General features: G+C 41.1%; 1 protein-coding gene across 1 annotated transcript in view; it reads left to right on the top strand.

Annotated features, from left to right (window-relative positions):
• hsf2 (heat shock transcription factor 2) overlaps positions 1 to 14326 on the top strand; it is a 53056-nt gene extending 38730 nt beyond the window's left edge. The window contains exons 4-8 of the mRNA XM_034165598.1: positions 1915 to 2048; positions 4628 to 4891; positions 9658 to 9760; positions 11288 to 11354; positions 13514 to 14326. Of these exons, the coding sequence (XP_034021489.1) occupies positions 1915 to 2048; positions 4628 to 4891; positions 9658 to 9760; positions 11288 to 11354; positions 13514 to 13797 (852 nt within the window). The 3' untranslated portion in view covers positions 13798 to 14326. The remainder of the gene's footprint in view (positions 1 to 1914; positions 2049 to 4627; positions 4892 to 9657; positions 9761 to 11287; positions 11355 to 13513) is intronic.
• The last annotated feature ends 1562 nt before the right edge of the window (positions 14327 to 15888 follow it).

Raw genomic sequence — 15888 nt, 5'->3', positions numbered from 1 at the left:
CAGCTGCGGTGTAAATTCACACACAGTAGGGCTGTTTATGTTATATAGTGATTAATAAAACTTTTGAGAGACTTTGGACGACATGTTGTTTTTGTTCTACTTGGGGTTTTATAAGTGCAGACCAAATTTGAACTCAATCATAAAAGATTTAGAGGTCCCCCAGAGTGACACATTTTCCTCTCCCTCCGCTGACAAGACATCACCTTAACGGGAGAAGACTCTGACACTATTATTTTCTTTTACAGGTACATGTAGTGGCTTCTGATCACAAAAAGTGGTGGTTGATTGGTCACCCAGAGGAGAACATTACTGGAATTACTTGATTACTGCATTGCTTCTTTGGGGAAAATTGTTGCTTTGTGGGGGACCCCTAAACAATACCCTACTTAGAAAGATGAGAGAGGTCTGTAATTTTCATCATAGGTACACTTCAACTGTGAGAGACAAAATGAGAAAAGAAATCCAGGAAATCACATTGTAGGATTTTTAAAGAATTTATTCGTAAATTATGGTGGAAAATAAGTAAATCCTCTTCTGGATCATATAGTTGATCCAGAAGAGGATTGGGAGAATATCATGTGGTCAGATGAAACCAAAATAGAACTTTTTGGTAAAAACTCAACTCGTCGTGTTTGGAGGAAGAAGAATGCTGAGTTTCATTCCAAGAACACCATATCTACTGTGAAGCATAGGGGTGGAAACATCATGCTTTGGGGCTGTTTTTATGCAAAGGGGACAGGATGACTGGTCCGCGTTAAGGGAAGAATGAACGTGGCCATGTATCATGAGATTTTAAGCCAAAACCTCCTTCCATCAGTGAGAGCATTGAAGATGCAATGTGGCTGGGTCTTCCAGCATGACAATGATCCCAAACACACCACTCGGGCGACGAAGGAGTGGCTCCGTAAAAAGCATTTCAAGGTCCTGGAGGCCAAGCCAGTCTCCAGACCTCAACCCCATAGAAAATTTGTTGAGGGAGTTGAAAGTTCATGTTGCCCAGCGACAGTCCCAAAACATCACTGCTCTAGAGGAGATCTGCATGGAGGAATGGACCAAAATACCATCTACAGTGTGTGCAAACCTGGTGAAGATTTACAGGCAATGTTTGACCTCTGTCATTGCCAACAAAGATTATGTTACAAAGTATTCAGTTGAACTTTTGTTATTGACCAAATACTTATTTTCCACCATAATTTACAAATAAATTATTTAAAAATCCTACAATGTGATCTTCTGGATTTTTTTTCTCATTTTGTCTCTTATAGTTGAAGTGTACCTATGATGAAAATTACAGACCTCTCTCATCTTTCTAAGTAGGAGAACTTGCACAATCAGGGGCTGACTAAATACTTTTTTACCCCACTGTATATCAAGCACTTGTACCAAAGCACACATGACACAAAACTAAAGTCATTTCAAATGGCAACTTTCTGGCTTTAAGAAACACTATAAGAAATCAGGAAAAATAATTGTGGCAGTCAGTAACGGTTACTTTTTTAGACCAAGCAGAGGGAAAAAAATATGGAATCACTCAATTCTGAGGAAAAGATTATGGAATCAATTATTTTTTCCTGATTTCTTATAGTGTTTCTTAAAGCCAGAAAGTTGCCATTTGAAATGACTTTAGTTTTGTGTCATGTCTGTGATCTGCTTTTTTTCTACAACATTAAACAACTGAATGAACATCCTTCGAGGACAGTGATTCCATCATTTTTGCCAGGGGTTGTATTGTGCTCTCTGAATCCTCTTGTTTGCTGATGTTTTGGAAACGTGTGACGGGGTATTAAGCCTCATTTGACACAATGTTAATGAATGTTAATTTTTTTACAGTATTGCATCTGTTTCTTATTTGTTGCAGTTTCGTTGCTCTGATCCTCTTGAATTTGTTGTTTTCGTGGTTCTGGTCCTCTTTAGTCGCCTGTCAATGGCCTGAATCCTGTGAAGAACTCTGACGTCTCTGATGATGTCATCATCTGTGACTTGTCAGAAAGTGATGCTGAGGTGTTGTCTGAGGTCACAGAAACATCTTCCAGGAGCTGTGAACAGGGGTAAGACTTTGTTTGTTTGGGGGGGCTGGTTGTGATTAGGCTGGACTCGATGTGCACGGTGGTCTCCAGTGGTATACCGTTGCATTTTCAATGCCCCTCTTGATGTTGGACCTTTCAGACCAGAACCACAGCACTCTGGATCTGGACTGAACCAACACTCTGTGCTAATCTCCACTCACAAGCTAACAAACTAATGGTATTATTTTATATGAAGGGAAGCTAATCACTCATAGTCTTGGAACGTCTTTTCTTGAAGATGGCATGGGTGCAAGATGTCCCTCTACACATGGATTTCCATCAAATTGTGATTACTCTCCATGTGTGGCTCCTGAAATATATACACTCCTCTGTATATATTATTTCTCTTTACAAATTCATCTTTTTCTTTATTTATTCTTTTTATGTGTTTTGTCCCTTGTATTGCACATGGCCCGCGCCATTGTTTTCTGCAGGCGTGATGAAGCTGCATTCTGATTGGTTAAAAATGCTTGCAGGAGTCAACACTTTTCTGATTGAAGATCAGAAAAGTGTTGATTGATGGTGGATGCACCAGACGTTCCCATTTCTGACCACAATATTCAGCAATAGAGTCTGTCTGGAAATTGTTTTTAAATAATCTAAGGTAAGTCTTGTGTTAAAGTCGCTGTGGGATGAAAAGAATTGTCATATTACTGATAAGTATAACTGCAAAGATATTTAAGCTGAATTTATCTGTGTGAAATGTTCAATTCAAGCATTTATTGTCATTGCCACAAAAGAACAACAAAATTACGTCTGGAGCATCCACATGCGTAGTAAGAAAAAGAAAAGAGTGCAATAAATAATCCCTAAATACCCCACATGAACATTTATAACATCAGTACAGTGACATTATTGACAGCAATATCCAAACAAGTTGTTGATAAAATGCATTGAAGAGTAAGTACAGTCAAATAAATAAAATATAAAAACAGTGACACTATACAGCAATGCAAAAACCAGTTCAATACTATTGACTGGTGGATATAGTCTACGGAAGGGGGGACATAAGGGGAAAGGGGCAATTTCCAAATAAATAAATAATAACAGTGTGCAACAATGCAAAACCAGTTCAGTGCTACTACAATTAATTGGGAATTCAGTGCAGTTGATATAGTTATAGTCCATGAGAAGGGGGCAGGGAGGGGAGGAGGGCAGTGTTCACTAATATGACAGCACTAATAATTTCCTGCAGAATGCACCAGAGTCTGAGGGGGACCCCTCCCCCCCCCTCCTTATTATTACATCATCGCATGATTTTCACTATCACATGATTAACTTTCAGGCAGGTGATGTGTACTTGTGCTTTACTGGGAGGATTGTCAGTCAAAAAAAAAAGAAGGTTTTTTCACTTGCACCCGTGAGAGTGGGAACTCTATATGTCCCCATCCCCTCCCTCCAATGTCTTGTTCCCACATCTAGCTTGTCCCCTGGACCCCATGTGAAGCAGCTTTTGCAGCAGCTTTAAATGCAGTCCATTTCGCTTTTCCCTGCTTTAAAAAGTGAAGGAAAAACAAACTGCTTTCCTCCTTGTCTCACGAAATTTGCTGTGTTCATGTTGAATCCAGGGTTTTTCTCACCATTATATAACCACAGCAGCTGCCAGGCCAAAGCTCTGAGCTGCCACTCCTAAAATGTTCACAAGGAAAATAACAGGAGTCAGCTGTGAGCTGCTGTGGACTGCTAGGGCTGAAACGATTAGTCGAGTAACGAGTAATTCATTTACAAAAAAATGTTTGAGGCAAATTCTGTGCCTTGAAGCTTCGTTTAATGTTGTAGTACATGTGCCAGGCCTACACTGATCATCTGAAATAGACTTACTGCACTTTTAAAGCAAAGCAGTGTTTGTCTATAAAACACACGGTCCACTTGATGTGGTGAGTGACTGTTCGCCTGGCGGCCGGCTGCTGTCTCTGCTCGGTGTGAGAGGTTCAGCACTCCCCTCACTCTGGGTGAGTCACAGCTCCATCCCCAGCTACACTGACAAACAGCAGAAGCCCACTCTTTCTTCTGTGTTTTGCTCAGAGTTGCACCGAGTGCTTCACTTTTTAATTTTCACTTTTTTGGGCAACACACAACGTTTCACAAACACGGTAACTTAAAAAAAAAAAAAAAAACTGATCGTGAGGTTTGCATGTTTGACCTCCAGTTGAAATGCATCTGCTGAATCGCAGAGAAAGAGGGATAAAAACAAAAAAATCACCCAGAGACCCAGTCCACCAACCTTTGTTTATTCATATATGTGTGTATAAACTTAAAAATGGTTAAATTTTAGAAGTTGGCGAAAACAACAAACAAACCCCAGAAAGCCACATCCCATCGCCATTTCAGCAAAATGTCAATTCTTTGGCGCAGCAACATTGTGCCATTGCTTAGGGAGAGCCCTGGACTATTGATGTTGTTTAAAAATGCAAAAGTACATTTTATCCGATTACTCGATTAATTGCCAGAATAATCGATAGAATACTCCATGAGTAAAATAATTGATAGCTGCAGCCCTGCTCTGGACACCTGTGTTAAAGTTTGGAAATAGATGGTTTTCTGTGAATACGTTCCCCCAGTGATGCAGGAATCGTGGAAGTAGATTTGGACAGCTGCACAGTGTTGCCGGCTGAGATGGAGGTGAGCACCAGCTGCATAGAGGACGCCAGACCGACAGATACACAGAAGATTCACGTGTCGGAGAGCAGCGGTGCCACCACCAGCAGCAGCGCCCTTCAGCTCAATAAAACATCCAGCCTGAGTCTGGAGGATCCGCTGAAGATGATGGACTCCATCCTGAAAGAAAATGGAGCAGTATCACAGAACATCAACCTTCTGGGCAAGTAAGTGCTGTGGCCTGATGAGAACTCGCTGAAATCACTTTCATGATGTCCACAAGGTTGTTTGATCTCAGACAGCTTTAAATAGCTGCCAGCAAACATCAGATTCACCCTCTAACGTCATTAGATACTCTGGATCAGGTGTTTTGCACCTGATTTTTCTTTCTTTCATAGGTTCTGTCAGTGATTCTGGATTTTGGGTATCTGGTTCAGCCTGTCAACATCACTGATTTTATTGTCCCGCTAATAATTGCAATAAACTATATTATGGTCTGAAGATTATTTTATACCACTGATGTTTATTGCAATTTAAGGTGAAATACCCAAAATGAATGAAACCACAGAACTAAAACTAATTAAAATGGACTCTTGAGCATTTCTGAAAAGATGCCTTAAACAAACCTGACATACCAGCTCCTGACCATTAATTAGCTTAAACTCAAAGTGCTGCCACACCAGAGCCGCCCACTGTAGCTGTCAACCATTTGGGCTTATTCTTCAAAATGTTGTTGCTGGAATTATATAGTACTCACTGAACACCTGACAGCCTCAGGTTAGTGTTAATTTCATCAGACGAGATGAGATAAAAATGTCAATGACTGACCATTAGGGTGGCCCTTACTATATAACGAAAAATTAAAAGTTTGAATTGTGTTACTCTGACCCTCTAGAAAGTTTCTATTTACCTAGAAAATAATTCCACAAAAATATTTTTTAATTTTAACAAATTGTACAGGTTGCTCAAAGGCCTGGAACATAATAACGAATAACCCAATAGTTCTAGAAAACAAAAATCAATAGACACAAGAATTATGAATCATATTTTATTTTAATTTACTAAGAAATCACATTTAGTCTGTGTTAATACATCATTAAGTAATGGTAAACTTGTCAAATATATGTACTTTGTTCATATCATATCATCAGGTGACCCTAAACCATCCCTTAGTTATGCTGCTATAGACGTAGACTGCTGGGGGGTTCCCATGATGCACTGTTTCTTTCTCTTTTTGCTCTGTATGCACCACTCTGCATCCGATCTCTGCTCCCCTCCACAGCATGTCTTTTTCCTGGTTCTCTCCCTCAGCCCCAACCAGTCCCAGCAGAAGACTGCCCCTCCCTGAGCCTGGTTCTGCTGGAGGTTTCTTCCTGTTAAAAGGGAGTTTTTCCTTCCCACTGTAGCCAAGTGCTTGCTCACAGGGGGTCGTTTTGACCGTTGGGGTTTTACATCATTATTGTATGGCCTTGCCTTACAATATAAAGCGCCTTGGGGCAACTGTTTGTTGTGATTTGGCGCTATATAAAAAAAAAATTGATTGATTGAATTGAAATTGAATTGAATTGACTATGGCAGTAGAGAAAGTATCCTAAAACCTGCTTCTTAGAAGGCAACTTTGCACCCGTAATATCTGCTTCAGGCGATAGCAGGTATGACCTTTGACGTTTAGATTTCTTTGTATTCATTCTTTGTGTTTGAGTCAAGACCCAATATATGTAGTAGATATCATCAAAAAAGTAGGCCTACAATGCCCTACATGAGATATGAACACTGAAGAGACAAATAGCAACTTTTCAAGTATTGTATGTATAGTGTGACTATTGCGTCTATATTGCAGTATTATAGCACTGATTAGCTGGACATTGAGCAACCTGTTAAAATTGTTAAAATGCCCTCATATTTTACCAGAATTTTTATTTTATTATTTGGAAACATTTGAGAGGGTCAGAGCAAGAGTTTTCAATGCTTCAAAAATAAGGGCCACCCTACTGACCATTATTTTTTTTTTTTTCTTTTCGTGACTAAGACGACATGATAACGAGACGGTGTCCATGTTTTAGAACTCTGACAAAGATAATATTAACATGCATTATTGCTGATGATAAGACAGGACTAAAATGTTTAGCATGAAATAAAAACTGAGATTAAATCATTTTTGTCTGGAAGGTCCAATAATGTTGCGCAGCAGCCCAGGCAGACAGCTGTATTTCCTGCACTGCTGCCACAGTGTGGCTGCACCACGAAACTACACAGAGCGAGCAGATGTTCAGAGACATGCAGGGAGGAAGAAAAGGCTTAATATCTGGTCCCATTTTAAATATCATGAGACTGACAAGAACACTGAATGTGTAAAGAATCTGAGGGGAAGTCTTGCACATTTAGGAAAATGGAAAAAACAAAACAAAACAGTCATTCGACATGTGTATTGACTGAAATGGTCATCAGAAATAATGTTTTCTTTTTAATCAAAGACTCAAATGTTTTGACAAAACTAAAGTAACTAGACTTTAAGTTGACTAGAACCTGATTAAATAAAAATGGTATGTGAATGAATAAATATGACTGAAACTAATAAGGACATTTGCGTTAATTAAAAACACACCTGCTTCATTGTTGCTCTGTGTGTGGGGATGCCGCTGCCTGGGCCCCGCCCACAGTGAATGTCTACCAAAGGGACGACAGTAAAACACGTACCAACACATTTTCCTCTGTCGATTCTGTTTAGACGTGGTGCTCAAGTCTTTGTGGTGTTGAAGATCAGATGTTTGTTCTGGCATCATGTAGCATAAGTCTTTGTGACATTATTGTGTCAAGAAATATTATTCTACTCATGTGTACAGGCCAGTGTCAGTGGGCTCGCCTCGTGTGTATGTACATTATTATCATTTGGTTCCACACAAACGAGCATCTTGGCGGTTTGTTGCTGGTGTAAATGCAGTGCGGTTGTCACCTTTTTGACTCAACAATTTGAGCTTTGACTCCTTTTACAGTCCTGCACTGAGTCAGCTGTCTGTGGTGAACTGTGTTGGTGAACCAGGCTGTGGAGGCTTGTGTAGATTAGTAAAAACACACCTTTGTAACGTTGGTCCGGTGGCCCTCACTTACCCTGCTTACACCAGCGTCACATTCCTCCAAACCTACACTTATAGCTGCTTAACTCGAGTTAAGCAGCTATATCAGACATAAACCTCGTGCTGGGTTTTTGTGGCTGATCGTCCAGTCACCTGAGTGCCACGGCCTCAGAGAAATTGCAACTGTGGTGAAACACCTCACTGAAGGATACAAAGCATCGGATTCAGACTATCGGACTACTTTGTGGGACATCCTGAGAATTTTTTGGACTCCCCAGAAGTTGCTGTGAGTGCTGTGCAGCATGGAGACCCTCAGGCCCAGAATTCTGTTGGGGTGTGTTTTGTCTCTTGCTCTGTTCTGCGTTTGTATGGATTGAGTGTTGGGTAAGATCATAGAGTCCAATGACCTCGATACTTTTGACAGTGAACAAAGGTTGGCTGAGGTAGACTTTGCTGGTCATGTTTCTGGAATCAGAGGATGTCTTGGTTGTAGCTCTGAAAAAGCTGAGTGAGTTGGACATCATTCCGCAGTGACACTCATGTTTTCAGGTTAGTCTGTTTTGTTGGAAAAGATCTGGAAGTCCCTGAGGTATTCCTGCAACTTTTTTGCATGAAGAGAATCAAATGAGGTGTTCTCTGTGCATTTTATTTTGGCGTGATCGTTGTCATATTTTCCTGAGCGAGACCCCAGTGAGAGGACGGGGTGGAGGGGATGCCCTCGTATTACCTGGCTGTGGTCGATAGATGTTTACTTTGAGCACATGGAGATGGAACACTGGCTTTTCTGGGCGATTTCCATTTGGAACTTGGCAGATCCTTGAAGTGGTGGATGGAGAAGTGTGCCATACAACTGGACCTGACCTGAACCTCAGCGGGCGAGTGACACTCAAATGGGCCTGTCTGTCTGTCTGTTTGCAGCTGTTCTGGGAATCACCATTGTCAACATTGCCAAACTTTCAAATTGTGAACCGTTAATTGTGCCCACTAGTGGTTGTGTAACCTCGTGGGGGGATCATTTTGAGTGGTCATTTTTTGGTAATGCCCCCCGCGCTCACATCCATCCAGAGTTCTTGCTCCACTGGCTGGTATCTTGCCTTGTGGACCTGTCTGTCAGCTGTGATGTTCCACAGTTTCTGGGAGTTTGTGGAAATACATATGAAACTCCAGCTGTTATGTTTTTCAGTTTTCATGATGGAAGCATTATTCCACCTTCTGGTGGTTGATTGAGGATTATAATAGATTAGATTTAGGTCAGCTTGTCTTTACTTTGCACTGCTGGAATGCAGTTTTCCTTTTTTTTAATACATATATTACTCATCATTTATCTGTGCCAGTAACAGCGTCAGAGAAATGAGTAGCATTTCCTCAGCAGGGCATTCAGTGTAAATTTTACCAAACCAAACAAATGCAGGTCACAGACTGAATTTCTATACCAGGTTGGTCGAGGCCCAGGGTAACAACAATCGACACTCGTGCTGTTGTCCATTAGGGTGCCAGCAGAAATTGGACTACTGCTGGGTGAAGAAGTGGTGGAGAAAGTATCTGGTGGCAGTGGGGGAGGAAGAAAGAAGTGTGGACGTGGGAGTTGGGATTTTGACTGATAAAGGGAGAGAGCTGGCTGACATGATGCAGAGGAGAAAGGTGGGCAATACTGTATGTTCAAGAAATCATGTGGCACGGAGGTAAGGCCAGGAGCATTGGAGGTGGGTTCAGGTTGTTGTCATGGTGTGGATGGGAGGAGAAATGGTGTTGGGTTCATTCCAAAGCAGTGCTTCTCAACGACCTCCTAAACAGCCAGCCGATTCAACTGCAGAAAGTGATGAAGGGCACATGGACTTGGGTTTCAAAGCCTGTCAGATGCATGAAATGGTCTGTGGTGCAAAGAGTTTGACCTGCTGCTGTTTGTTGTGTTTCCTCAGGGTGGAACTGATGGACTATCTGGACAGTATTGACTGCAGTCTAGAGGATTTCCAGGCCATGGTTTATGGAAAACAGTTTGGCATTGATTGTGATGCCCTTGAGGTAAAATGACATCACAAAGAAATAAAATAATTTTCAAACATCAACACAGAACAGAGTGCTTTAAAAGTCTGATTTTAGTGTGGAGGATAAGACATCGTCGCGGCTCCAGAGGTCTTTCCCATTCAGTATTGGAGTCGAGGGCGTGCGTCCTCAGTTTCCGCTACTGATTCTGAAGTGTAGAACAGAGTTTAGATTTTTCAGCTGATGTTTGTGATTCACTTTCCTTATCTTTGGAAAGTTTTGAGGACTTTGAACCAGAATTTTTTCCCAGCTGGTCGTACTAAACAGAAACAGTATTTTAACGTTTCCGGTTTCGGGTTCCACTCCAAAAATGACTTTACACAAAAAAAAAAAAAAAAAGATCGTTCCCAAACTGGTGAATAACATTCCATGTCAGCTGTGGGACACTTAAAACACTGTATATGCCAGACCTGTATGTGGCGCTGTAATGCTCCCATGAAAAAAGGAGAAGACAACAGCGTTCTGTAGTAAAATAAAGCCTTTCAAGAGGAAGAGGGACAGCGCTGGTCACCTGAAATAGACTTAGTGTGTATTTGAAGTGAGTCTTTTTTTAAAACACATGGCACTGTGTTGCTCTCAGCCTCACAGAGAAGCCTGAGCAAACCCACTGCTGTCCATCGATTGGCTCAGCAGCAAAAGCTACAGTCCTCACAGGACCATAACCATAATTTGATTATTATTAATATGGCTATATATGAATAGCCACTTCCTAAAACCATTCACACACCAGGTAAATATAAAGTTTTAATCTGACCTGCTACATTGTTTCAGCCGGATTCATCATCACAGCCTGATGATAAGACGGTGTTGTTTTTGAAGACGACACTTAATTCCTTATTGTGGAAACTACTGAAGAAACTCAATGTTTTTAAAAAAAAGTCAGTCAGTGTTTGTCTGCTCCAGGTGTGTTTCTTAGCATGAAACACGGGACGACAGCACTTTGCCCCACCAACAACAACCAAAATAAACAACAGGTGGAAGTGGACCTCACCGGGTCTTCTTCATTCGAGTTTATTGGCAATTTACAAACCAACACGGTGCATTACTGCCACCAACTGTTTGGGTGTAGCGCATTAATGGAGTCTGACATCCTCACTGGGTCATTTTAAACAGAAACCTTTTCAAGAATGAAAAAAATAACGGTATTAACCGGTTACCATTGTTTTAAATGAACAGTTATGTTCTAGAACATCAAAATAAATAAAGTTTTGTTTTTGTTCCTAGCAAAATAGCAAAGTTTCTGGTTTTTGTTCCACGAACCGGTTCAAAGCCTTGGTTTTGAGACATATTTTCAGCCTGTTTTTTTTTTTTTTTTAGGTTCTTCTGATCTGTGTTTTGTCTGTTGGCTCAGTATGAACTTGTGAAAGGTCTCACTCTGTTTGTTGGTTGTTTGGGCCTCCAAAAGTCTGAATTTTGACTTTTTCTTTTTTCTTTTTAATGTAACTTGTTGACATTTTTCGCTTTGAAACTCAGACTTTTTTCTCTCTTGTTTTTTGGATGTCAAAGGAGACAGTTTCTCCCAAAGATCATGAAATTCACCTGAACAGAGAGAAGACGGATGATGACAACACAGGTGAGTTGTTTGTGTTGAGCTTGAAGAGGTCTGCACTGCAAAAAGTGATGTCTAAGAAATTAAAAGAGACTTGTTTAAAGAAAATTTGACTTATTTTTTGTCTAAATAGAAAAATAATCTTGTCAAGCATTTTCTACATAAGAAAAATGTCCTATATTGGGAAAATGTTTGCTAGTTTTGAGAATTCTAACCAAGCAATTTTTTTTACCCCATTTGCAGATGTTTTTGCTTAATACAAAACAGTTTGGCTAGATTTAGGATTATTTGTCTTATTTTGAGAGGGGCAGTTTTTACAGTGTGTAGGTGATTTCAGCAAAGGTTCATGATGTCGCTGAGTGGAATACACGAAGGTCTGAGACATCTGGATTCATAAAAGCAGACCTGTCCATGGTTCTGGGTGACAATGGTTCTTACTGACAAAGTTTGGAACTGGTCAGTGAGTGATGACATCACAGCTGCTATGTGTGATCTCTGCAATCAGTCCAGCCCTGATCCGCTGGTCATCTTGCGTTATTTCAGTCACTGTCATTTTCAGGGAAAACAAAGATGAATGGCTCTTTAGACAATGTGGAAGATTCCAGAAGATCATCAAATTTTTACCTGAGGCCGTCACAATATGGCCATTGGGTATTGCAAAAGCTTTGTGTCTGTCTGTCTGTCCGCCTGTCCGTCCGTATCGTGAAAGATATGAATATAATGTCTTTTATTGACGGTAGAAAGAGGAAGAAGAAACGGAAATGACGCATATTTGTGTCATGACGTTGTGCGTGCATCACTGTTTAGATGGGGATATTCCAAATGATACCAGTGACCATGTATATAGGAGTAACTCTATCTGCTTAAGCATGTAAACGGGTTATTCCTAATTATTCAGAAACCGGAATATTAACCTTATCCCAAATATTAACGGCATGTAAATGTAGTCACAGTTAAAAGGTAAATAAAATATTGTTCATCGTTGATTGATTGACTTTATTCTGCAACATCAATATAAACATACAGAGGTGAAAACACAATAAAGCATAAGCACTTATTTCCATTGTGGTCCTTGTTAGAGTCCCTTTATACAGACAGTAGCAACATGACGAGCCAAAAACAAAATGGTCACGTGACTCCTGGTGCCATCTTGGGGCCAAAATAGTGTTGGCTGTTAATGTGTCTGCATGTAAATCTGTCTTATTTATTTTATTGATTCACTGAAAACGTCAGGTTGTTGTGTGTTTGGAGGCACAAATAGACACAACAAGGGCTTCAAGATGTTCAGATTCACTTCAGATCCCAACAGAAGAAACATTTGTGAAAATAAAGTCAGCCGTGTGGGATGGAAGCGACTTCATCATCAAAGCTTTAAGAGGTAAATTTATTGTTCAGCCTCAGTACAGTAAAACTCACCTAAACCGTCATCGTATAAACCAGATATTCACAGACACCAGACAAAAAAGTCCCAAAGTTTTTGTCTTGTTTATCCATGTAATAAACATAATATATAACAGATTTTCACTCACATCGGATAAAATGTCCCGTCCGATCACAACGTATTTCCATTAAAAACCCCTCGTATGTACTGGACAGAACAGTAACAGAGGTACAAAATGAAAGTTCAGCTCTGACACTGGCTCATTCCAGTAAAGTTGGACCGGAGTCATTTCCGTGATTAAAAGTCCGACTGTTTATTTCTTCACACCGTGTCCAGACTTGGACCCGCAGCCTGACGTGCACCTGTTAAATCAGACACAAACAGCTGTGATTTGACACTTTTCTGCTTTCACTCCGTCTTCTCATATTTGTAGAAATGTGACACCTTCAGGAGAGCAGTGCGTCAAGAGGACTCAATGAGCCAAAACATGAACGGTAAATGAAGGCGTGGCCTTGGTGCTGCTGATCAGCTGTGACTTTGGTTGAATGTTTTTACTGGCAGCAGTTTCAAATATGAAAGTTTTTAAAATATGAAGGTGAGAAACACTGAGAGAGGACTTAAAAAAAAAAAAAAAAAAAAAAACACAGCGAACACGGCCAGAACACAGTTTTTCTTGCACTGTCCAGAGTCCACATGCCATCTGATTTTGGAGATGCAAGCTGATCCAGGAGTGTCCAGATATCTGAGCTGGTCTTCCAGAGCTCCCCTGGTTGAAGTTGGGTTCTTCTGTCTCTGTGTCCAGATAAGCAGCTGATCCAGTACACCACGTGCCCTCTGATGGCCTTTCTTGACGGCTGCACCCTGACTCCAGAACTGGACCCTGGCACCGGTGGCACTGAGCTTTGCGGCACTTCAGAAGAAGCTGAGCCTGCCTTAGAACTGTTGGACAGCGGCCTTGAATCCAAACAGGTGACCCACAGCTCTCTGATCCGCCTGGAACCGCTAACGGAGGCAGAGGCCAGCGAAGAAACGCTCTTCTACCTGTGTGAACTGAACCCTGATGAGTCCGAGTCCAACCCCCAGTGACGCTTTCTTTACTGGGTCACAATTCTCACAAAAAAAATAAAAAAATCAAGATATGTTTGGGTTGGAGCAGCTCTAACTCGAGCCAGATCGTTTGGACCATTGGTTCAGAAACCGATGATGGGGACCCCCCCATTGACATCATCAGTGAAGGAGACTCTGCAGCTTTGTACATATTTGTGATTGTGTTTGTGTCTGTCTACATTCCAGGTCAGCGCCAGGAAACAGTTTATAAAAATCCCTGAGGTCATCACAGGTCAGCAGGTATCACTTTTTTGTTTTGCCGTGTCAAGTCGGGCAACCACAAAAGTGAAAAATGAGTCAATGTTCACACACACACACTTTCATGAAAAATCAACCTCAGCTTCTAACTAAACACGAGCCAGGGGGCGATGCAGACAAATGTAATCATTCTTCAACAAGTGGAATAAAACAGTTGTCTTTAAGATGGTTCAGTTTCAATTTAGTTTCATTTATATAGCACCAAATCACAACAAAGCTGCCTCAAGGCGCCTCACATGAGTAAGGTCTAACCTTACCAACCCCAAGAGCAAGCACACAGGAGACAGTGGTAAGGAAAAACTCCCTAAAAAAGTAGAAAAGGGGGTGTTCACAATAATAGTAGCATCTGCTGTTGACGCTACAAAGTCAAAACTGTTATGTTCAAACTGCTTTTTTATCAATCCTGTGAATCACTAAACTAGTATTTAGTTGTATAACCACAGTTTTCATGATTTCTTCATATCTGCGAGCAGTGGTGGGCACACTTCCAATAATCCGATAACAGATAATTATCGAAGATAATGTTTTCATTATCGGATTATCTTTTTTTCAATGTTAAATTATTTAATAATTTGTTAATGTTTTCAAAACAGCTGCAAATAAATAATTTTGTATTAACAATGGCACCAAACATGACAAGAAATGAATTTAAAATAAATACCATCAGAATTAAAAAATTGATTTCTGCAACCACGGCAGACTGATCATTGCACTGAACTTTGTAAACACAGAACAAAGTAGTCTTGTAAAACCGCTGTGCGTCACTTCGCTCGTAATACGAAGCAAATCTCTTCAGCATCTCACACCGTCATTAAGGTCCTTCAGACTTTTTTTTTAGCAAATCCTTTAGTGTGGTTAAAACTTTTCAGCTTCTGGGGGGAGCTCCAGACCCCCCGCCTTTTTAAACATTGACAGACGTCAAAAATCTGATTGCTTTTGTTCAAAGACATGATTATTTTTGAATTTTAATGGATTGGTTTCTCGAGTCGTGAGGCTCACTCTGGAAACATCACGTTCTTCTGAGAACATTCGTGCTCCTTGTTGACTTTTTTTTAACTGTTGCTATTTTAGTTTCGTATTATTGTAATCTGTAAATACATTTATAGTGAAATAAATGAAGGTTCAGAGGGTCAACCATATTTCTTCATGCTGTATCTGGAGGAAATCTACAGTTTTGTGCCGATATGTAGGGTTCGGTTTCTGGATGTGCTGATGCAGGCAGAGGCGGTCATCGCGGGGGGGGGGGGGGGGCACGACCGTGCGGAAAAAAACGGTCAAAAAAAAAAAAACGGGGTGGGGGGGTTGTCCTGACGGGGGGGGGGGGGGGGGGGGGGGGGTTCGTGGTTACGTTACGGCAGAGTGGCGCCCCCACCTTCCCGTCCCATGGTGGCTTTCCTCTCTCTCATTTCCGCAGCTTCACAGTGCTTTAAACAGTAGCAAAGCAAAGACTGCAGCGAAACGAGACGAGTCATTGGATAAATGCTGGGCTTTGTCCCGCCCATCGGACGCTCAGCGTGTCTGGGGGACTATGGGGCAGTGGGCGGGCCTCGGCTGGCCCGGACGCTCATCTTCTGCATGATGATTGGATGATCTGTCTGAGGCTAAATCCCTTTTTGATTGACAGTGAAATGAGCAAATCAGCGATCTTTTGGTGTAAACATCCGTGGGAGCATTTTTTAATTTTCATTCTGTTCTGAGTTGAACTGGAGACTTTCCTAATCCTCTTAGTGGCATTTTCTTTGTTAAAAACAACTAGCGACAAATCGAGCTTCTATTTCTGGTGGGGTTTTTTTTTTTGTAGCTGCTTGTGTT

The sequence above is a fragment of the Thalassophryne amazonica genome, unplaced genomic scaffold, assembly GCF_902500255.1.
Source record: "Thalassophryne amazonica unplaced genomic scaffold, fThaAma1.1, whole genome shotgun sequence".
NCBI classification, from domain to species: domain Eukaryota; kingdom Metazoa; phylum Chordata; class Actinopteri; order Batrachoidiformes; family Batrachoididae; genus Thalassophryne; species Thalassophryne amazonica.
This window is presented reverse-complemented; position numbering and strand designations above follow the sequence as displayed.